Source organism: Argiope bruennichi, chromosome 1, assembly GCF_947563725.1.
Source record: "Argiope bruennichi chromosome 1, qqArgBrue1.1, whole genome shotgun sequence".
NCBI lineage: Eukaryota > Metazoa > Arthropoda > Arachnida > Araneae > Araneidae > Argiope > Argiope bruennichi.
In genome coordinates, this window is record NC_079151.1 from 27,778,495 (window position 1) to 27,803,775 (window position 25,281).

The 25,281-nt window shown below is 24.0% G+C and overlaps 1 protein-coding gene across 1 annotated transcript; it reads right to left on the reverse strand.

Moving 5' to 3' along the window:
- LOC129964357 (signal peptide peptidase-like 2B) lies at positions 1-25,281 on the reverse strand. Its single transcript, XM_056079092.1, has 15 exons — positions 25,043-25,281; positions 24,517-24,630; positions 22,263-22,442; positions 19,314-19,391; positions 19,040-19,179; positions 16,007-16,185; positions 14,357-14,453; positions 12,675-12,785; positions 12,515-12,596; positions 11,241-11,315; positions 10,099-10,152; positions 7,064-7,163; positions 6,635-6,712; positions 6,398-6,552; positions 1-2,589 (listed from the first exon to the last, which is right to left on the reverse strand). The coding sequence occupies exons 1-15, from the start codon at positions 25,121-25,123 to the stop codon at positions 2,404-2,406; spliced, it is 1,710 nt and encodes a 569-aa protein (XP_055935067.1). The 5' UTR covers positions 25,124-25,281; the 3' UTR covers positions 1-2,403.

Sequence of the window (25,281 nt, forward strand, 5' to 3'; positions counted from 1 at the left end):
TTTCCACATAAAAAGAAGTCAAGAAGTTAAATATTATCAATTCAAATTGCATAAAATAAAGAAAGAAAACAAAACATTGTTAGGTAAAATTTTAAATTCATGTAACTTTGATATCTGAACTAAAAAAATTACAAATACCAAAAGCAAATAAATGTATATAATAAAAGATAAATTTTAATTCATATATAGTTAAAAGGAAATCAAGTTCAATAAAATGAATGTCATTGTTAGCATTCCAGATTATAAACAAAGTTTAACCTTTCAATCATAGTAAAGTTATCCAGAAATTTTAGAACATTTTGCAGTTTAGAATTTACAAGTGCTGTGAAAGGAAGCAAATAAAATATGATAAATACAAAGACATATACAAAATTAACTGACTTTCTTTTGGAAACAGTTATAGATTAAGAAGAATACATAAAAAGTATATCCATGTTTTGTATGTTTTAATTGTTACAATAATTCAAATGGAAAATTACTATTTGTAAGACTTTACTTCAGATTTGAAATTATTCAAATGAGGCTTGGGATATTATTTTAAAAAATTTTGAACCTCTGAATGTTATTTAATAAAACTATTCAAATTCTTTACAGTTTTCAAATTACAAAACTGATAACAATGAATAATGTGAATGTTTTTGTTAGTATAGAAATTATAATTGCTTCAAAAATGCAAAATACTTTATGAAAGGAATAAAAGCAGTAAAGCAGCATTATTCATTTTTTCAATGTAACAAATATTTGTAACAGAGCTTCTTAGATACACAGTTTCTTCCAAATCTTATTTGAGTGTCTAGACATTTTTTTTTTATTTTAATAAAATTCTGTTTAAAATTCATTTCTTAATTTACCACAACGAAAAATAAAAGGGCAAATCATAGTATTGCTATGAAGTTAATTTGATAACAATAAACAAAAACTGTAAGACAAATAGTTACAAATATGAAATATTAAAAAGAAACTAAAAATTAAAAAATAATAATAAAATAAACTATTTAACCTCATGATAAAAGATCAAGCATTTTTGAAAAAAATGTCAAGCTCTCATAGAAAAGATAGAAAAAAATAGCACCTTTTGCATCGAATAAAAACAACATAGATATAACTTTTTGTTTGATATATATTCAAATGTAACTAAGAACATGAGTCATTAGAATAGAAATTATTTAAAAAAAAAATTTAATAATAATTCTTGTTCTACAAAAACTAAAATCCAAATAACACAAAAATAACTAGCAATTTACAAAATACTGCATTGTGAATAAAAGTAGAGATCCAACAAGTGATATTTATGAATGATTTTAAAATTTTAATAAATCTACAAAATTCCAAAAAGAAAAAAAAAAAAAAAGGGGGGGGGGAATATTACAAGTTTGAAATATAATTTTCCAATAAAGAAAGTAAAACCAAAAGTATAAACATATACATAGCTCATAAATAGTAATAAATTTATATCACATGGGAATAACAATACGTAATTGATTCACTAATACTATCTTATATATATCAAAACTTTTAAAAATAGTACACAAAGAAAAAGATTCAATGATATAGATAAAAATTTGTCCCTTTTTAAGCAAAGATTTTGTAAAACGTAAATACTCAGAACAGCCATCAAACATATTATATAAAGATTCTTTTTCTCAGCAACAGCACAGATAAATGCAAAATGAGAATTTCCTGAATTAAAATTCAAAAATCTTATTATTTCATATGAAATGAAGATTAACGAAATTTCTGTTAATAAAGTTAACACTAAAGAAAAAAAATTAGTATTAAAATATAATCCTAGGAATCGAAATAAAACTATGCATTTTCTTCAAAACAAGTGAAAAATGCAATTGGACTCGATTCAAAGTGAATTGAATTTTTAATATTACATTTTGCTGATAAATATTTATCATTATTATTTACTAAAAAACTAAATTTTCTAAATTGATTGTCATTTACAAGAGCTACAGTGTCTTTTAATACATAAGTATATTTCAAAAGTTTGCTAATTAAAAAATAACTGTTTCCCATTCTCTATGTCTTCTTTAAAAAAATATTTTTGTTAAGTATTGTTGAATAAAATTAAATACAAATTATGTACAATTTTATTTATAAATCTAGTACCCAAGAGGATAAATATCTTTTTTTTTTATTATTTTCATAAGTTTAAAAATAAGTATTAACACACCAGTTTCGGAAAACCAACAATTTCATAGATTTGAAATCTATAAAGCATTATGACAATGATGACAAAAATGTTTAGAAAATGCACAGAAATCTTATATAATAGCAAGTAATAATGATATTTTAAAAATCATTTGTAAGATAAAATTTTCCCATCACAAAATAACATATTGCTTAGAAATATTTGCAATTTTATTTTGTAACTGTTATGAATAATTAATACTTTTGCTACTGTAATAAATAGTTCCGTTCTCCAGTTCTCTCATGTGAGCCTTCTGAAGGATTTATACCATCTTTTGGTCCATAATTATCTACAGGTGATGCACTAGGGTTAGCAGCAGCTGTTTCAGAGGGTGGTTCATTACCTGCTACTAGAACATCAGGGAATCTTGAAGCTTCAGTAGGGTTTACAACCTTTATTGAAAATAAGCAGGGTTTAAATAAGCATTAATTAGTCTATTATTTCATTAATATGAATTTTTTATAAAATGACTCACATAAATTAAAATATTGTATCTGACTGGAATTGATTTCATTAGCCACAAAGAAATCAAAACATTTATTAAAAATATTCATGCATTCAAAACTTTTTATTTTATTTATCTACATATTTAACATGTTGCATATAAGCATATTCTGCCTTAGACTTTCAGGTATAGAAAATATTTTTTCACGAATTTCAAACACAAATCTACTAAATATTATTTTTATGTGGCCATGCTCTAGTAAATGAAAGAAACATTAAGGTACATTGCCTGCATGCAATGTATTAAAAAGAAGAGCTATATGACACTTTAAAAAATGTAATTTGAAGTCTTTTACATCTTAATATAATCTATAGCAGAAATAATATTTGCAGCAACATACTATTAATAAGATTTGTAATTTGCTTTAACTATATTATAAAAAGTTATAATTATTGGCAAAAACAATTTTAATCAATCAATATCATTATGAATACATCAACAAATAGTTAGTTATTATTATTTAAAATAAAATTAAAGTAATAAAATTTCAAACTGCAAGCAATTTTGATATTATGTTCAAAAATGCTATGATGTTATATAATCTTTAAAATTTTACTTCATAATAAAATTTCAAAAATTTAAAGAGTATTAGCACGATTATAAATATAACATATAAATAGGATTATAATAATGGCACACAACTTTAAATATAAATTAAACAAGCATTTTTATATACTATTTTTGCACAGAATGAGAATTAATACAGAAAGCCAGATGTAATAATTTAAAATGTCAGTTATGCACTGTTTCAGTTTTTTTAATATACAGATTAAGTGACAACTACTCATTCTTCCATGCTCCTTGCCTGATGCTTAACCTTTCTTCGGAAATCAATATATTTAGCATCTGATAAAAAAATAAAATAAAGATACTCTAGACTTTTTATTTCAAGTGTGAGAGAAAAAGTTGATGTTATATATAAATGATATAAATAAATCCATTTCAGCATATTTTTTATTCACAGAGGATTTTCATTAGTGAGAAATAAAAAGTCCTTTGAAAAAACTAATAGATAGTTTAGAATTTCTATTAACTAAATTAAATGAAAAAAATTGGGGATAAATTTCATTAAAAAATAAAAATTCAAAGGACAGAAATTACAATGAATAAAACTTTTTGAATTATGAATAACATTTTTCCTGAAATGGTATTTTTTTAGCAAATTTGATTGACATTGACTATAGAATGCCAGATTATTACATTGACTAAAAAGCCACAATAATACTGTAAAATTATCTCAAGATAATATTGATTAGACTTGAAAATGATCAAAAACTGATATAAATTTCTTTAAATTAAAACTGAACAATGTTTATATAAGAGAATAAAATAAAATATCATAATTATAAATATATATTTCAGCATTTTTTTACATAGAACTGAAAAACATATTTGTTAGGTGTGCTTTTGCTATGAAATTAAGCAAAGTTATAATCTAACAAAATGTACATAAAACTGAAGAGATATGGTAGCCATTTAAATGAATTATCTACATAATAAATGCATAATAAATATAATTTGGAAATATAAATATCCTATGATCATAATAACAAGCACAAGGAGAAGAAAGCAACAACCATAGAATGTATAATATCTGAAAATGTTACATTATTGGCAATTAAATATATAAATTTGATATACATAATGATTTTTTTAGTCACTAAGGTCACAGAGGATTATTTTAATGGTTATTTTAACAACTTTATTTATTAAATTATTATAAATTACAAATGTAATTATATCACATAAATAAATTACATAAAATAATGATACATAAAGATGTCTTAAAACTAATATTTACTTATAAATTGCAGTAGCTTTAAAACTATGAAAATCTCCAAAATAATTCAATTCACTATACATATCATGACTGATTTAACCCTGAAACAAAAATTAACTCATGCAAATCATGCAGAAAGAGAAAAGTAAAATTAATAATTCAAAGTTATAATATAACTTATTACTATTTCATTGAGCTAAAATAAACAAAAAATTTCAATTAAAAAAATCCGAGAGAGATTTATCCTTTTTAAGAGAAAAATTCATTGAAACAATAAAAGCAACTTCTGCAAATCATAATTAGAAATATTTTAGAAAATTTATAAAACCTGTAGGAAAATTGCTGAACAATTGAAAACACATTGAAACATAACATCATTAAAAAAGAGAGATGTTCAATTTCAAGATGATGTAAAAATCATTCTTGAGCAAAAATACTTTTACAAGTTACCATTACAACAAAAATCGCTCCAGATTGCACATTTCTGTCCACCAAAGTATACTTGTGTCAAATTTGATAACATTAAGTAAAATGATTTAGCCTGTAATATACAAATGGCCAGACATTTATGATTTTGCTTTTAGCATTAGTAGAGATAATTGACAATGATTATTAAATACAAATAATTCTTTTATTTAAAAAGCACCATAAAGGCATACCAAAAATTTTATAATATAGATGATTTTAATATTAATTGATTTAACTACTTCAGTGGTTTAAATATTAATGCTTCACAACCTCTTTTCCTATTTTAAAAATGGCTCAAATAAGAAATTTTGGTTGTTATTTATGTGAAAGGTTTAATACATTAGAAAAATATAAAACAAATATGCATATCATTGATCTCATAAGGGGCAGAGTATGTTTGCTGAAAGTCTCTGGTAATGATGTTGGAAGCCTCTTTAAATTAATCATTTTTAATTAACATTCCATATTATGAGTAATTTTGTTTTAAAATATAATTTCAAATACTTTTATGTATTTTCCATATTTTTTATTATTAATAATTATTATTATAATGGGAAATTATTTATCTTTATATTTTGTGGGATAATTTAATTAGATAATTAAGATACTTTAATCAGGACATTTATTCATGTTTAAGCTCATATTAGTTCAAAAATGTTTTATGTATAATGATTTAGGCTTAATTTATAACTCCTATCCTGGTGGAGAAGAATATAAGGATTGCAATTTTAAAAAAAAGTGCTATTTCGATAAATGCTTTTGGTGTCATTTTATGAAAGTGCACCTCGAATTGAAAAATCATTTCTAACTCATTTTCCTCAAATGGATTCGTGGTCCTTAAAATGCATATGTTAATTCCTTTTGCAATCTCTTTAATATAATATCAACGAATTCAAATTGCATTCATGACATGCAAACACAGGAAGCCACTAAACAATTGAATTCCAACATGCCTTCCTTTTTTCATTTCTAAAGTTCTGTAAATTTTTTTTTTTTTTTTTTTAAATATTCATTTTAGGAATGTTACAGGTTTGAACTTTTTATAAAGTTAGCACTTCAATCACTTTTAATCTTATTTATAAGGCTTCTTTGAAATGCATTATTCCAAGGGAAATAAATGACCATAACATATGCAAGAATATTTTTTATTTAAAACTATTTATATATCAATACACAAAGACATATAATATAACTGTTAAATCAAAATGTTATATATGAAATGTGTCAAACCTTTTTATCAATGCAAAAAAAAATTGTGTAAATTAGTTACACTTTCTCTCATATTGTTGTTATATATGGTATGTTATTGCAGTTAATATATAGTCATTAAAAATATACACTCCTAATCATTCTAGTTGCAACAACACAATTTCATATATTTTAGTAAATGCTTTTTGACCATTAAAATTTTGATATTACAGTGATGATACAATACAACAAGACTTACTTTGAAACCTTTCCACAATGTAGATAACTCTCCTCTAAACCATCCAAGTAGCAGTGTTGGTATCAAAGTACAAGGAACCAAATATAGAAGAGCAGGTTGTGCAGTGCTCATGAGAAACAATGCTCCAAAAGTGATGAGCAAACCAATGCCATACACTATAATTTCAATCATAATAATTTATTTATTTTTTTAAAAAAAGGTAAAAATTAAAAGTTAGAAAGTATTGCCAATACTTACTGATGACAGTTGTCAGAAAATATATCCTCTTTTTACTAGTAACAAGATCAAATCCATGACAATAAGATATTAAAAGACCTAAAGAATATAACCAGGTTCATATTTTACTATTTATAAGTAATATATAATTTTTAAATATCAAACTAGAATTAGATATTTGTAAAAGAGAATCATTTTTATCAATGCAATTAATGCATGGCAAATTTTACTTAGACAAAACTATGTCAAATTATGTTACAAAATTATGCATCACAAGGCATTCCGTAATATTTAAATATTATAAAAGAATAATATGCCTTGTGAATAAAATTCTTAAATTCACACTGATTATAGACGTAAAGAAAAAAAAAATTTACAATTTTCTCCAAATTTAATTTTTTTTTTTGTCAAAATATTATATTTATCAAACAAAATGAAAAAAGAAAGTACCAGGCACCAAGATGTCTCCAAATCCCAAAATTGAAAACTGCTTATAACAAACTGCCAAGGGATCAAATCCAAAATGAACTACTCTTAACACCATGGGCAACTGAAAACAAAGCAAGCAAAATCTAAAAATAATGAAACACAAACTAAAACAAATAAATGAAAAGCATATAAATGCAATATTTAATTATTTTAAAGATAAAAAAATATGAACTAATGCATTCTGATCAAATACTGAAAAGCCCATTTTGCTATTATTACAATTATTCAATACTATTATACTATACAATCATTTAAACATGCATAAGTCGTCATGGAAAAAATTCAAAAGTCAGGCAATTTATTTGTACTTTCAAATTTATTCTTTTCGTTTGTTTAAATTGATTTCATATATCATCATGAAATCAGTTTATAAATGGCAATAACGAAAATATAATGTACTATAACAGTATTCTTTTTTAATAATTATAAAGAATTTTTTTCATTAAAAAAAATCAGGATAATAAGAGCTTCTAATACACTGTAATAAATACATGTATTAACAGTAGTAATCATTAATGAATGTTCTTTTAAAAGAAAATTCTAAAATACTTCTACAGGTGGTTTGTAGAAGAAAATAAACACCACTAAATACAATTTCCAAAATTTTAAATCCATAATATACCAAATAAATTAAAATAAAACTATGTGCAATCCTTAAACAGATAAATTTCTATATAAATCCTAAAAATTCATTTGAACCATACAGCTAAGCACAGCAATGACTTATGAAGGATACAAACAAGACCACAGAGAAAGAAAAAAGGAGAAGGGAAGGGAGGAGAAGATAATGAAATCAATGTTAATTAACTTAAGTGTCACACAAGTCATAAAAATAATTGTTTCAAAAGTCATATATAATAGATGATGGTTTCTCTTATTCATGTTATATTAAAAAAATTTAGTGAATTCAATAAAATTTATGACTTACAGCTAGAAATTATCTTTAGAATTTCCTTGTTAAAGTTTTTTACTCTCCTCTTTTGAATTAATGTTTTTTTATAAGCTTTTTAAAAATAATTAGATACTCTTAAAATCACTTTATTTATCTAGAATTATCAGCAAATGTATTAAAAAAATGCTCTCTCAATCACATGACTGAATAAATGCCAAATTTTGCAATAATCAAAATTATTATAACTGGATATGAATAATTCAGGTAAGTATATTTTCAATATACAGTGGTGGCCAAAATTGTGGACACTTTTGAAAATTGTTGTTTTTTAACTTTGTATGCTTATAGAAAATGTTATATTTCACTAAATGCAAAATGTTACATATAATTTTAAAGATAATTTAATGCTGATTGCAATACAAAATACAAATATTTGCAATACCAAAATAGTTATTCTTATTTTAATCTGAATAACAAACACAGTGATGAAGTGGATCGTAATTGCTAACTTTCCTGACAAATTACTGCTCTTGTTCTGGGAACCAATCAAATGTTAATAACTGCTGGCAGAAGCTGACATGTTTAAAGTTAGAACAAGTCATTATTGTGCTTTTTTCTGTATAAGGAAGACTGTTTTTTTTATGTAATCAAATTGCAAGTAAAAAAGTTTGCTAAACATGTTAATATGCAATTGAGATTTCTGCAAACATTTCTAATATTTAGTCAAGAAGCAATGACATCAAATAAAAGAATGTACTGAACACCTAGAAAGAGAACTAATATTAATGTGTTACAAGAATGTGGTCTATCATATGCTGAAATTGCAAGAAAGGTGGGTGGTTCAGCGCCTAAATCTGGAGTCCGAAAGTTATTTTTACAATATCAGGAAACAACTTCAATAAAAAACAAAGCAGGAAATGGCTGAAAAAAGTGCACCACATCTGTTGATGACAGAAAGATAAAAGGAATATGTCTCCAAGATAGAAGAATGTCATAAGCGGTTATCAGAAGTCAATTGAATGATGCTGACATTTCAGTCAGTTCAAGAACAATCAGTTGAAGATTATTAGATGTTGGACTAAGAGGTAGAATTTAATGAAAAAAATCCTTATTTCAATTTACAACAGCATGTAAAAAGATTACAGTGGGCAAAGGAACACATTGATTAGACTGATGATCAATGGTCACAAAGAAAATAGTCTTAGACAATTGTTACAAAGATATTGTTAATCGGTAGTGATGGTGAAAATATATAAGATGTAGAATAGGTGAAGAGCTACATCCTGACTGCTTTCAGGCAACTATGAAGAACTCAGTTAGTGATATGATTTGGTCATGCATGTCAACAGGCAGTATTGGTCTTCTTCATGTTATCGATGGGACGTTAAATGCAAGAAATTACATTGACACTCTTCTAGAGCCAAAACTTACACCTTCAATCAGTGATCTCTTTACCAACAACACATAATTTATTTTTGAGCAGGATTCAGCTCCTCGCCACACAGCAAATATATCGAAAGCGTAATTTAGTAGAAAGTGCATTGAATTTTTATCATGGCCAAGAAACAGTCCTGACCTCAAAATTATTGAGTACATATGGCACCATCTGAAAACTCTTGTACATATGAAGCGTTCATCAAATAAAAGAGAATTAATTGAGGCTATAATTGTTTCCTGGCATCATCCAATAATGAAAGAAGAGCTTAAAACTCAATGAAAATCAGTGTGAAGCTGTAATAAAAAAATAAAGGCTACCCTACTAAGTACTGATAATTCACTGCAGTCATTAGCCTTTAATGTATCTCGATAATTATTGCCACTCAACTTCTTTTGTATTGTAAATATTTGAATTTTGTTTTTTGTATTGAAATAAGCAATAAATTCTCTTTAAAATGATATATAAGAGTTTGCATTTTGTGAAACATAACACTTTCTATAAGCATACAAAGAAAAAAAATTTCAAAAATGTCCCCAATTTTGGCCATTACTGTATATATCAAAAAATGCCAGATGCTCAATGCAGATGAAAGAATTTCCATGTCAAAATCATAGAATTTAAGTAAAATTGAAATAGTTCAAACAATTCAGTAAGTAAATACCATACCTGCTCTGCCGAGCTTCCGCCAGTAGCTACTTCTTCCATAACACTTTCTCCTTTCTATTTAAGAGAAAAAAAGGAAAAAAGAAAAAAAAAAAAAAGGATTCTGATATGCATCAAACACATTTTTCTTTTTAAAAAAATGCTTCTACAGAAAACAGTTGAATTATAAGAAGAAAAAAAAATGGAATTTTAATGATAATCTTTTGCTTTCCAAACAAAATAAAGGATGAAATATTTTGTAGATACTTAAAGATAAATTTAATTTTTAAATACTATGTTCTAAATAAAATATTTCAAAATAAGTACTTCATAACAGCACTTTTGAAATTTTAACTTATTTAGAACTTTTTTAAGCTCTAGATAATTTTATATTTAAGGGGAAAAAACTGTATTCACAACTAATAAATTGCACTAACTGCAATTCTATAAAAATTCTAAATGCAAGTTGTATTTATCATCTAAAAACCATATTTTAAAAATTTTTAATCAATTTTTTAAAAATAATTTTTGCAATTGCAAAACTGTATTACATATTTTTTCATAAGATCTATAACATAATTTTTGTATCATCTATACATTCAGAATTTTCAAAGCTTCTTTTTTATATGTGTTCAATATATGTAGATGGATAGTAATATTATTAATAATAAAATCATAATTTAGTATACAAATACTCATTATTTTGAAATAAATTATTACTTTCTAAACAAGCAGAAAATTAATTAAAATCTACGAGACATTTTTTGAATATATATAAGAAAAATACTAGATATCTACAAAATTTAGGAATGAAAATAAAATTAATACTGCTAATTAAAAAAGTAGTTATAAATATCTAATATGATAATTTATATTATTTTATAATTATTTAGAAGAGACATTTAGAACAGCATTTTATATTTCATAAAAATTATTAGAAAAAATTGAAAAGAGAAAATGATTTGTATTTTAGATGACCTACTACTTAGATTGTAATGAAACAGTTTAATAATAGATCAAAAAGACAAGTGCATTTATCATATTTAATGCTGATCATTAATTTATTTTTAAAAATGTATAACTGAAGTCAGAAAATATTGAATTAAACTTTAAAAAAACTATAAAATAAAATGATTCAATAAAAAATTGATAAGGAGAAAACTTACCACAGTAAAGTATGGGGTAACAAACACAAAAAATATATCATAGAAGAAGAGTAGAACAAGTAGAACAAAACATATCTGTGAAAAATTGATTATAATTTTTTTAAATGTCATTATAAATGTGAATACATAAATTGATAAATATTAAACATAAATAAGTACAAATTATTATATTGATTTTACTACTATACTGCCTGATAGAAAAAGTTATTAATATACATCATAATTACTCATATAATAAACTTGAAAAATTCATTTGTATAATTTCAACTGCTTCTTTAGGATTTACTATGTATCAAATCAATCACAAAGAGTCTATGTTTTTGTAAATTATGACTTAACATATCATTTCAATATATGTGAATTAAATTTTTTTCAGCATTATCAAAAGTTATGACCACTACAGATTTCCAGAAAAATTAAAAGATAGAAGTTCTGTATGGGTAAAAATTTTAGTCAATCACAACTTGAGTGATTCAATAATGAAGATTTCATATGAATTTTTAAATTTTAATTGTAACCAAAATTAAAATCAAGAGTGGTTATATTTTACAATTATTTGAAGTGCTGAGTTTCAAAAAGGAATAAAAAAGTACTCATTGAAAATGTGAATGATACTTTTCCAAAGATATAAATTACAACTGTTAAAACAGAGTTTTGAATCAGAATAACTAAAGAAAATTAGATGCAAAATTAATAAATGAGTCTAAAATAATTCTTTACATAAATTTTAAAAAATTGATCAAATTCTAAGATTTTTTTTTTGTTTTATTTCACAGACTACAAATATAATTAAATGACACTTAAAGATGAAAGAAATTACAAATCAAGTATTGTAAAAGATAGAACATGCATGTAAAAATTGTTTCAAAACCAACCACCTTAACAACCAGTTCATTAAATTTTAACAAATGTCCTGCACATCAATTTTAGTGTAAATAATGAAAAATTCATTATATTTGTTTAACATTATTACATTTTTATTTAAAATGCATTTAAAAATATATAAAGTTATTAAAGAATTGCAAACAAATTCAGAAAGAAAAAAATGACAAAATTAAAAGACAATATTGAAATTTCAAAGATTTTTTTTTTAAAAAAATTCTTGTTAGCTAGCTTAAGTTTACAGCATACCTTAAAGGGAAGAAATTTTTAGCAAACTTCAATTTTGAAAAAAAAATACCTTTATTCTCTTGATTAGAATGACATGATTCTAGTTTCACCTTAACCATATAAAAATTAAGCATTTTCATTTAAAAATGAAAAATAATATTTACTTTCAAACTCGGCAATCTAATAGACTTCAACATGTGAATGCAAAAAGCTACACCTAAAATATCTTGCAAGACCCATGCATGTCTAGAAAAGAAAACTTTGTTATTAAAAAATACACAATTACTTGTGAAATAAATTACTTTAAAATATTAGATAACTCACTTTTCTTTTCGAATAACAACCCAAAACACTGAGATTGCAATAGCAAAAGCCACTAACAGAACTTGACGAAAATCTATATGACAAGATGAACCTCCACAACGAAACTCAGATCTGGAAAAAAGCATCTTCTTTAAAAAAAAGTTAGAGAAAGTCTCTCCAACTGCTTTTATGCATAAAATAAAAATAATATGATATTACACTCTTTTATGGGATGAATTTACTCTTTGTTATCTTCTATTCAGTTTTATTAGTAATAAGTAAAAAGATATACATCAAAAATATAAAGTTCCTGGTTTTAAATAGTTCAGAATACAAAATTATAATTCCTCATGCAGAGCGCAAAAATATAAGTTAATGAAAGAAATGAAATTTAACATAAAAAAGGATAGTTATTTCATGAACATGGATGCTATTAGATGAAAGTAATTGAAACATATTTCAATAAAATGAAAATGTAAATACAAATTGATTTGTAACTGTATAATTTCAGGTCAATACTTTAATCCTAATTAATCAGTTTGATAGGTTATTTTTTCCCCTCTCTTTTGTATAAAAAATGTGAGAAATTACTTGGATAATGCATCAATTTCAGAAGTACAAATAAAAATATTTTAATAACTTAATATTGTTTTAAAAAAAATTATACACTTTTGGCACAAAAAGGATAGGAATTTTTAGATACATCTCCAATGCTTCAAAATTTAGAACCTGAGAAATAGTAATTTAGCCTTTCAAAATGTATTATTAAAAACTGTGGAAGAAAAAAAAATGAAAGAACATAACTATAGAAAGAACAACAATATTTATTTTTTTACACATTAATAACTATGTTGGCAGATTCTTTCAAATTTAAATTGCATTGACAAAATGAAAAGTTTTGATAAATAACCCATAATATTTATAACTGATCAAAAATAAATTAATGAATCTATCCATTGACAACATTATTCAAATGCCAAGATTTAAGAGACAATTTTTAAGAAAATACTTTCAAACTTAAATAATTTGTTTTAAAAAGGAAATTATGCTTCTACAGATTTAATGAATACAATTAATGATAACAATGAAACTTCAAATTCAAATAAAATTAGAAGACTGAATTTAAAAACAACATTATGCATTATATAAAATATTGAATAATACTATTCAACAATACAAAGCACTGAAATAAATATTTTTCAACTTAAAATTATTTATGTACTTGTACAAAAATATGAGACTAAGAGGGGGATGCTGATTTCTACAAACTGAAAATGATATTTTTAGGCAATAGAATATTCACTTTTACATGAATGACTAATGAATCACTTCCCACTTGATAAATCATTGTTCAGTAAAATGTATTGCATTTTAACCAAACAAAGTTTTAAAAGGAAATGTGACTTTTTATAGCTGTTTTTCACTATATACGAAATTAAGCAAGATTAAAAAAGTAGACGGGCATTTGTTTAAATGTAAATCTAAAAAGAAAAACCACTTTTAGCATAGACTAACAGAATATAAAAGAACAATCTAAAATGAGAAAATATGTTATTTTTCAAAGATATTGAAAAATAACATATTTTCAACATATATAACTTGCATACAACTTAACAATATATTTTATTAATATATATAACTAAAAGATATTAAATATGATAAAGATTAGCTTAATAATATTATATTATAAAATTAGAACTTACTTGCAAAAACTTCCTTTAATTCGTAATACAAGGGGTTCTAAACAACTATGTACTGATAAAATACTTGCCAATACAAACAGGCCAATTATAAAGTACACTGAAAATAAAATAAATCTCATTTGTTAATTTTCTTTATCTATATAGAAAATTAACAAATTAAATGTAAGAAATTGATAAAACTGAAGGCAAAATTTTTGAAAAAATATTTTAACTACAATGAATACTGAAAATCACAGTTAACAATTTTTTAACATTATTTATAATTCTAGCTGGTCACCTCAGATGACCAGCTAGTTTGTTGGTGCATTAATTATATTTGATAAATTGTTTTTCATAATTCTGGCAAACTATCTGACGTTAAAGTAATAATTATCTTAGATGTGTTTATCATGTACATGAACATTTCTACTGAAGACAGATCTATAACATCATAGCATTACTAAAAATATAAATAACCAGCTTGTCTATCTAAATTTCATGATGTTGTAACTTTCTTTTTTTTTTATTCATTTTGTAAACTACACAGAGATTAATTAGAATTATTCTTCTTCAACTTTCAACTATGGAAAAAAATCATGCTATAAGATAGTTGATGATACAATGAAAACAATTTGAAGGTCAGGGCAACATTGTAATCTATTGTTGCAAATTAGGGGGGAAAAAAAAGAAAAGAAAGAAAGAAAAAAAAAAAAAAAAAAAAAGGAGGAAGGGGGGAAATTTTGCCAAAATTTAGCAAAAATTTACTCAGCTATCAAACTATTGTTATTAAAAAGATTTTTTTTTTAATTTCAAAATAGTGGAAAAAAAATTATTTTTGTGTGATAATATTTTCAGCCATTATTGCAGAAAAACAATATTTTGCTTCATTTTTAATTAATCAAATTTCTTTTAAAAATCACATCAAAGTGCACATTTTTAACCTCCAAGGTATGTATGTCCCAAATTTGGTAGCTGTAGGCTAAATGATTTGATTGATAGAACGGCAACATACTCAGCTTTATTATTAGTATTGATGGAAAAAATATTTCCCCCATTTATAAGCAATTTATATTCAATTTCAGATAATTAATTCTTAATAAGGAGGAACTACAATTAATTCCAGAGAAATGTCTAACAATTTTATGATAATAAAAGCTTGCTTAATTTATGCACCTGAAGACAAAATATTGAATATTCATTTATTCAAAATAGTATGCATTGTTTAAATGGAATTAATAAACTTGATTAACAAAAATAAAGATACAAAATAAACTGCAGGCATAAGAATTTAATTATATATAAATAGATCCAAGATTATAAATACTTAAAACAATCAGTTTCATAGCATAATTGTAAAATTTAGACTATCACTGACAGTGCAATTAAGTCTCAAGAAGTTCAGGACACAATGTAAAAAAAAATATATATATATATATTACTTACTTTAATAGACATTTTTCTTTGATTACTAAAACTCCAGAGCTTTTATAAGAATAAGAATTAAACATTTCTATATGCAATTTTGACAGCTACTAACTTTCAAGAGATAATTTTAATAATTTTTTTTTTTTTTACAAAGATTAAAATTGTGATTTTTTTTCCTTCATATTACACATGGATACATCATGTTATTAGAATTACTTAATATAAAAAGCAAAAATCAGTACTAACCTAAATAATCATACAAGAAATAGAGAAGAACTAGCATTAGCCCCATACATAAAACAAAAGCTCCAATGGCATAAGTACTGACATTCAAAGAACTTTCTTCAACAGTATTTACTCTTACACTAGGTTTGTTGGGAAGTTCTCTTTGTACTCCAGGAAGAGAGCTCATTTCCTTACAATATCTGAAAACATCCAAGTTTTATATGATAAAGTAACATCAAAGTTTTATATAATAAAGTAACAGAAACAAAATTGAAATTATTTTGTGAAGTAAAATTGATTAATTTTTGATTCTGATATTTCATTAAAGAAAAATGTTTTAAAATAAAATACTGCTTTTTTTTTTTTTTTTTTTTTTTTTTTGTTAACTACTACTTCTTTTGTTTAAATGTAAATGTTATGATTTTTTTGAAAAAGGAATTTTTAAAGCAGAAACATAATGTGTAAAAGAATCAAATTTAACTTCTACTGGGAAGTCTAATCTTTTCACTAACTAAACAAGCTGCTTTCCATTATTCACAATTAACTTAAAATCAGATTTTTACATATTTACATAATATTTCAAAATTCCAAAGGTAAAATATTATTGACATTTCTAAGTTCCAAATACTTACCTAAAATATTATTTATTATTTTTAAAAGCTAATTTCTAAGAATTTATATTTATTTAATCAAAATAATTGGTTACCTATATAATAAAGAGTTTTTCACATTAACTCTTAATGTCGTAAGTCACGCATTGGGTGACTTACTACTCTGATTTGACACTGTGATCATACTTTATGTGGGAGGTAACAAGAGGAAACTTGTCGAAACTCACTCTCTGTGAAATGCTGGCATGATTGCCTTGTCAGTTTGTGATCAGCAATGGAACAATAAACATCTCCAGTGATATATTACTCCTTTAGGATTCAATTTTTAATACACAGAACCCAAAAATGTGTAAAGAAAATTTCATAAAATTCGATAGTGATAATGTGAAAGTTTTAAAAATAATTATCAAAGTGATTTTAGTAATGAGATTATTAGCAAAATCATAAAACTTTATATAAACATTATTCGGAAAATAGTTATTTCAGTAATTGGGAATTTATGTGAAGGTGAAACTGCACAATATAGAATGCAACCAACAAAAGACAATGGCAGAGGTTAGATGGCAATGGCAATGTTTTGGAGTACAATGGCATGACAAAGTGGTCACAAGCACTTGCATATCATAATTTGGAATAGAAACTATACTTAAAAATTTGAGAGAAAGATAAAATTGAAATTGAATTAGTTTACGCAAGTAGATAAAGCACTGATGTTGCGATTAAAAAAAAATTTCTGATCAAATTTAATAATAAAATAATATTTAAACTATTTATGGAAGATTGGGAACTTTAAAGGAATTACATTATACTTGCCTATCTACTGAGGATGGATTTATTTCATTTTTGCTTATTTTAAGTTGAAAAATTTCTAGAAATTTCTTGCAAGTAACAAACTGTATCTATCTAGATTTTAAATAAGAATAATTTTGAAAAAATTTTAATCCTCCAAATTGGCAATAGTGAGGCTAATCATCAATCTTTTTGAAGATGGGATATTAGAATATATGTTGTCAATTGCAGCTCTGGGTCTTTCCCTGGAGCTAGGAACAGTTCGATTATAAGCTGTTCTTTAAAGTGACTTGTTAAAGAGAGATTAGGAGAGAGACTAAATATCTTGCAACTTGATGCTATTGGAAAACATAATGACTATTTAGTGTGTTCTATTCATAAGTTGCCAGGATAGAAAATAATAACAATAGACTTCTGTGAAACATGTAAAAGAAAACCTTTCTTACACATTGCACATTATTTTAAAAAATAGCATACATTAAAAGCTTATAAATAATTACTTGAAACTCATATATCCCTTCAAAAAATAAATAATGTTCTATCAAAAATGTTATTCTAATAATACTGAAAATGTTATGCATATTTACAAAAATCAACAGCAATCTAATGAGAATTATTTATAAAAAGCTAATGTCCAATAACGGTTAAATATTGGTAATAAAAATACTCAAAACAGATTTTCTTTAAGAGGCAAATATTTTAGGTAAAATTAGTTATAAAGCAAATCCAAGTAATTGTTTATATATCAGAAATAGCAAATAAAATACAAATTGAAAAATAACCAGAGTAAAGAAGGAATTTTATTTCTCCTTACAATATTGATTTACAATATATATATATATATATATATATATATATATATATATATATATATACTAGCCACCTTTTGTGACCACTTTTTTAGCTGGGATTAATGGTAGCTAAAAGTTTTAATTAAATATTCAGTGTAACTTGGTTTTAACTGATTTCTAGTCAAAATATTTTTAAGCATCTAAATTTGATAGCCATATTATTTCATATTAAAAACTCAATATTTTAAAAGTCCTATACTAGTGTATTCGTTATGCTATGTATTTCCTTAATTTTCTTTATACATCCCCTTATATTAAAGAATAACAATATTTAAAAATGGATATATTTTTTAAAAATTTCATAGGACTTATTCCTTTAATTGAAAATATAACAAATTTCAAAAAGTATATTAAAAGTATGCTTTCAATAGAAACCTACTCATTATAGAAAAATAAGCTGTTGTTTCTAACTTTAACATCAATAATGGGAAAAAAACGTCTACATAAAATGATTTGAGTTTCAACTCAACAATGAAATATATAATTGTAAAGTATACTTTAAATGATTTTTTAAAGATTTTTTTTTTTTTTTTTTTTTTTTTTGTATTTTAAAATGATGTAAAAATCAATTTGTGTTGTAATATTCTTAAAAGTTATGATGGAAAAAGCCAATCATGGAAAATCCAAAAATCCCTTTGATTTTCATTCTCAGTTAAGTTGATAATTCTAAGTTAAACAATCTGGCTTGTATGAGAATGCACACATACACACTCATCTGTATTATTAGTATATATAAGTACAAATATTTAAAAATAATCTTAGGCACTAAATATGAAAAATCTTAATGCAAAAAGAAAACTTACATAGCAAAACGAATATGTCCAGACCAGTAAGAACCAATAGAAATAGTAATCATAGCAATAATCCATATAATTAACAAACTAAAGTCAAAATTTAAACTTTGAGGGGCAAACAACTTGACAGTAACTCCGTTGCCCATTTCCTGAAACAAAATTCATGATATAAATAAAAATGGTAAAAAATTGGAAATAAAATCAATACTAATGAATAAAGACATAGTACAATAATTAATATAATCATAAAGAAAACATTTAACAGGATGAAAATATCACATACCTTTAATCGTTCTGCTGAATTTTCTGATATTAAGCCCACTGTAATATTAATAGTAGTATCATTCACATTAATATCAGCCTGTTGAAAACATTAAATTATTAAAATCTCGCCATAGTAAAGGAAAATGTCTATTTTGAATTATGTGCAAAAATATGTATTAAATACAATATCAGCAAAAGCAAATTATTATACTAATACAAATTATTATACTGATAAGTGACTCTGCATCAAAAAAATTACAAAGAAATATTTTGTTAGCCAGTCATGCTAATGATTGTATAATTACAAAATCTTCAGACATGAAATTTAAAACATACAAAATAACTTCAATTGTAATAAAAATTTTAGATGAAAATTCAACTAGTGTTCTTCTACATAAAGAACAATGCTAATTTTTTTCAAGATAAATTATGAACCATTGTTTTATTCTTAATAGCCATTAAGAATAAAAGTAAGTACTTTAAAAATACTTAGCTGTAAGTATTTTAACAACAGAAATTATTATTAACAGAATTAACAACAGAACAGTGTTGAAACAACAGAAATCTCTTTAGTTCTAGAATTAATCATGACATGCATCAAAATTTCCTTCTGCTAAACAGAAAAGAAATTATTCTTCAAGATTCTGGATAGACAATACAAACTGTATTTTTCAAATATTTAAGCAATTAAATAGTAAATATAAGATTACAATCATGCTCAAAGGATTAGGGGTGATTTAAAACATTTTAATGCTTTATTCAAAAATCAAAATTATAAAATGAGAATGCAGGTTAGAGAATTTAAAAGAGAGAGAGATCAATGGCGTATTTTAGAGTATTTGAATTAAAATTTAGCTGTTAAGTTATATTTTCTAAGGCAACAGCAAGCTTATTCTGTCAATAATGCATACTTTGCAAATAAATAAAAGAATTTTTTTAAAGAATGGAATCTTTTTTTTTAATGGAATGATCTTATTACAATAAACATTTCATCAGATATGGTTTTTCAAAATACAAAGAATTAAAAAAAAAAAAAAAAAGGTTATTTAAGGTTACAAGGTTGTTTTGAATTTAGTTACCTAATTTTAAAAATATTGAAAGAGAAATGATGCATAGAAAATTAAATTAATAAGTTAATAAAAAAAGAATTAATTAAAATAAAACTTCTGCTATATAAAAAAGAAATATTTATTAACCTTTTAAAAAATTTTCATTTACTTTTTATTGTTTAGGGATGCAAATTATTTTTCAAACTATATTTTCTTATCAAATATTTTCAAATTCCTTACATTTATAAATATTTAATAAATAGTACATATCTAATAAATAGAAAAGAAACATAAGATGAAAAAATAATAAGCTATTATTACATCTACAAAAAAAAAAAAAAAAAAAAAAAAAAAAAAAACATAATTTTACAAATCATACTTATAAATATATATTGATATACAATAAATAAATAAATAATACAGCAGTGCCACTTAAGCAATTGATGCGCAAATAAAAGAGAATTTATCTTCAAAGCATTCATTTTTTAAAAAATGAAAATAAAAAAAGCTTTTAATTATAAACTTTTCAAAATTCTTTTGAAAAGAATATGTATTTAAGGCGATATACACTATTTTCATCTGACACTTTCATCATAATGAAAATAATTATACTATATACTACAGCCATATTACCATTAGGGAATAATTCCATGTTAAGCATTGGAGATAGGGAATAATAATAATAATATATGTGCATTAAATAGTGGAGAAAATAGGACAACATTTCATGGCATCAATAACAGTTATTTTATTTTATGCCTTTTTAAAATCTTAGTATTTTGTCTTTATGGAAGCATACTAAAAAAGATTTTTTACACAGCAATATTTATAGAAAGTCAACTGACAGATTGACTTATCAGAACATTTAAGAATATTATTCATGACTACAATTTCAAGAATCAGAAAAATTTGTTAATACACACATTAAAACATTAATTTATAATGAATCAGAAAATTAAAATGAAAGTTTTAAAAAGTTTAATCCCTTTGCTTACTATGATCTATCTGATATGTGCATCAAATTATTGAATTTTTAATATTTAAATCTACAATTAAGTAAAAGTTGTAAGTAACTTAAAATGCAAAAATTACTTGAAAATGTTTCATCATCTCATTACAAATCTTTATCTCATTATAAAGATTGAATTAAAAATAAATATTTGAAATAAGATGTGTCATCTAATTAAGTTAGGTTAAATTAATTCATAAGTTAAAGAATAAGTATTAAGTTAAAAAAGAATTTTTCACATGAATTCCAAATAAGAATACAAACAGATAAATTTACAATAAACTGATAATCAATTTTAATAGCCTCAGTACTAAATGTATTGTACAAATCGTTTATTTATAATGCACCATTTTAAGGAGTTAAGCAAATTTATTTAGCTTAATTTCTGAGGATTTATTTTTGAAAATTCAAAAGATAAGCTAATTAATATTTTAAAAAATTACATTAGAAATAATATAGTTTTATAATTATCTTCAGTATTAAAATCAATATGTAACATTCATTAAAAGTCTAAGAATTTTCAATATTATAAAATCATATTTTTTAAAAATTAGTTCAGTTTTATCTAAATGAAATTAAATTCCATACATAGTAATAAAAAATATCTTTACAGAAGAATAAATATATGAAAAAATAAACATGGATATGAAAAAAAGGAAAGAAACTATGTACATCATACAAGATGTGTTTTTTAAAGATGCCATACAAAATAAAAACTTTATAGAATAAAATACATTTTTAAAAAAATTTAACAGAATTTTAATTATTAATTTTACAAAATTTTAATAATGAAACTAGCAACAAGTTCCTCAGAATTTTTTTCTAGCAAGATACTTTTATAATATCATAAAACTACAGAGAAATTAGTTTAAAAATTAACCATTAATGCAAATTTGATTATAATACATACCACTTTCCCACTATGTGTGATAAAAAATACTCCATTGCCTCCTCTTTCTTGGATGTTAAGAGCTTGTATAGATATGCTGCAATTACCTTTAGAAAGCAAAACAACCTTATTCTTTGGATCACTTTCTGGATGATCTTCACACCAATCTAATTTGCTATCATCTTGCAAAATATGGAATTTCTAAAGAAAACACACTTCAATATTATTTCACTCAAAACACTAAACAATTCTCACTATGAATATTCTTTAACTATATTTTTAGCATTTTTACACACACAAGTAATTTATCTATTTTGAGTTTCTTCAAAAGGTAAAAATAAATTTTTGATTAAAGAAAATTATTTAAAATTCAAATCAGTCCAATTTATCTTTTTGTTTTTTTCAATGATAAATATCTATAAAATTAATTTAAATTAAACTGTCAAAAAAGACCACAAGGAAGTAAAGAAAAACATGTGTCAAGAAATCTTGTCCTCCTTCAGGGTGGCTACAGAAACTGTCAAAAAAATTTCCCTGGCTTAATGCTACTAATAATATTAGTGTCCTGACTTTCTCCTTATTCAAAATATATACAATGTATTGATACACTATGCATTAGTAAAAACTAATTCAATAAAAAACAGTATTTTTTTATACAATTTTTAAGAAATGAAATAAGCATCCTAAAAAAACTATAAAAACAATATTTTACATTTATCAAAAATACTGGAAATTTTAACAAAATACTTCACTTCTAAAATTGCATAAGAATTCTTAGAAATATTAAAGCTTTCTTTGCAATGCAAGTTATATTATGTTAACAGTACAGGTTATTTTGGCTTTCACTCAACATTTTCACAGTTCTATAACTAATTAGAGCTTCTTGCAGTAATACCAGAATAACATATTGCAGCATAAATATAAAAATAATATAATTATGCATATTTAATAATATATTTTAGCAAAGATTCACACATGAGAAATGCCAAAATATTATTAAAGTCTTTCTTTTTTAATAAATCATAAAAAATTAATTGTTCTAATCAAAAACTTATGTTTTTAAAAACACATTCCATTATTATTACAAATAATGCTAGATGCAGGATATTAATTTACTGCCAATAATTCCAGTAACAAACAATTGCTTGCCTATTAGACTGAAAATCCAAAAAAAAAAAAAAAAAATTGTAAATAATGATTATTAATTTCAAAATTAGTTATAAAAATACTTAAGAAAATAACACTTGGTTTTAAAACACCCAATCTTGCTTTAAGTTAAATTTTAAAAGCTTCTTTTGGAAAATTTGGTGGCCTGCAATTTCTTTCTTATATCTTACTCTTTTTTTCTTTTTTTTGAGCTGCCTTAAAAAAAAGAAGAAAAAAATTAATTCTTTAAACAGATACTCTACTTCATTTTGTTAAAAGTTGCCAAAGTAAGAAACTTGAATGAATTTCTAACTATGCAAAATGTACTCTTCCTACAGTAACCTGTTTCTTTAGCTACCACCATAAACATAAGACATTTGTCTGGAAGTGTTCTCTTGGTGGACACACAGTATATGAACCTTATACCCGCAATGAATTGTGGGAAAAAATTGTCAAGGACACTACATTAACAGGTTCTTCAATAAAAAAAGTTCACAAGTGGCATGCAATTAATATGAAAGTATCCTATAAACACATTAATATATAGATCTGATATGAATTAACAAGAGAGAAGATAAAAAAATTTCACTCAAATCAAGATAATTTATATGAAAATTGTACACTAAAAAAATATATGCAAGAGGATAATTTATATAAAATTGTGCACTAAAAAAATATATACAAGAGGGTAATTTATATAAAATTGTGCACTAAAAAATATATATACAAGAGGGTAATTTATATAAAATTGTGCACTAAAAAAATATATATGCAAGAGGACAATGAATGTATAAAATTTTGCATTACCATAAAAAAAAAAAAAAACAGAATATAGATTACACAACATTTGATTGTCTTTTTTAAAAGCAAAGAAATTTTTACATATATGTTAATAAAACCTATATTATGCATTTGATTTGACATTTTTGGCAGCAAGCAAATGCAAAAAGAAAAAAAACAATCTTGAAGCATATAAAACTGTTGACAAAGTCATAAATTGTGTTTTCTTCTACTATTTAAGAGCCACTAGTAGAGACATGACTTTATTTCCAAATAACAGCACAAATAATACTATTCAGTGAAAAGATTAAGCAATGCAATTAAAGAAAAGTAAATGAAATTCACTTACAGCTAGTGATTTTTGTTCAGGCAAACTACCGAATTCTTTAAAATATATAATACAAAAATTTTCCTTCTCAGTTGATGATTCTGCTGCAAGTACCCCATATTCATTTGTAGCTCCCTATTTAAATACAAAGGTGAGATAAAAATTATACTTAGACTTTAAATAAATTCAAGCTAAAACAAACAAGAGCATGTTTAGAAACTATATATATATATATGTTTTAAGTTTAATTTATTTACAAAAAGAATTCAATAATTTTATACGATATTAGAAGAAAGTCTTTCGTAATAACCATAATTTTTTAAATACTAATAATTATGACATAAATCGCTTTTCGCGTATTAAAAGATTAGCAACTAAATGTAAAAGGAGCAATTTTGTATTTTAAAAACAATATATATTAAATTTCAATAATTAAACAGAATTCGAATGAAAATTACAATTTTATTGCAAACTTATTTTTGAAAAATTTAGGTTACATAAGTACGTATTCATAATTCAAAGCGCATCTTTATACAAAGAAACTCACAGAGCTAAGTTTCAATAGAGCGAAAATGTAAGTGACAGATATCACTATTCGACTACAAATCGTATTACTTGATCCTGCCATCTTTTTATAATGACTTAATAAAGTTTAATTTACAAAATATTGAATATTTTTATGTCTGCGTTTTACAGTTTCTGATTCATTAGCCTAACTTCCATAACAACTCTATAGTCAGTCAACACATTTGATTCAGAAAGTAGAAAGTTGTAAATAAAACAGGA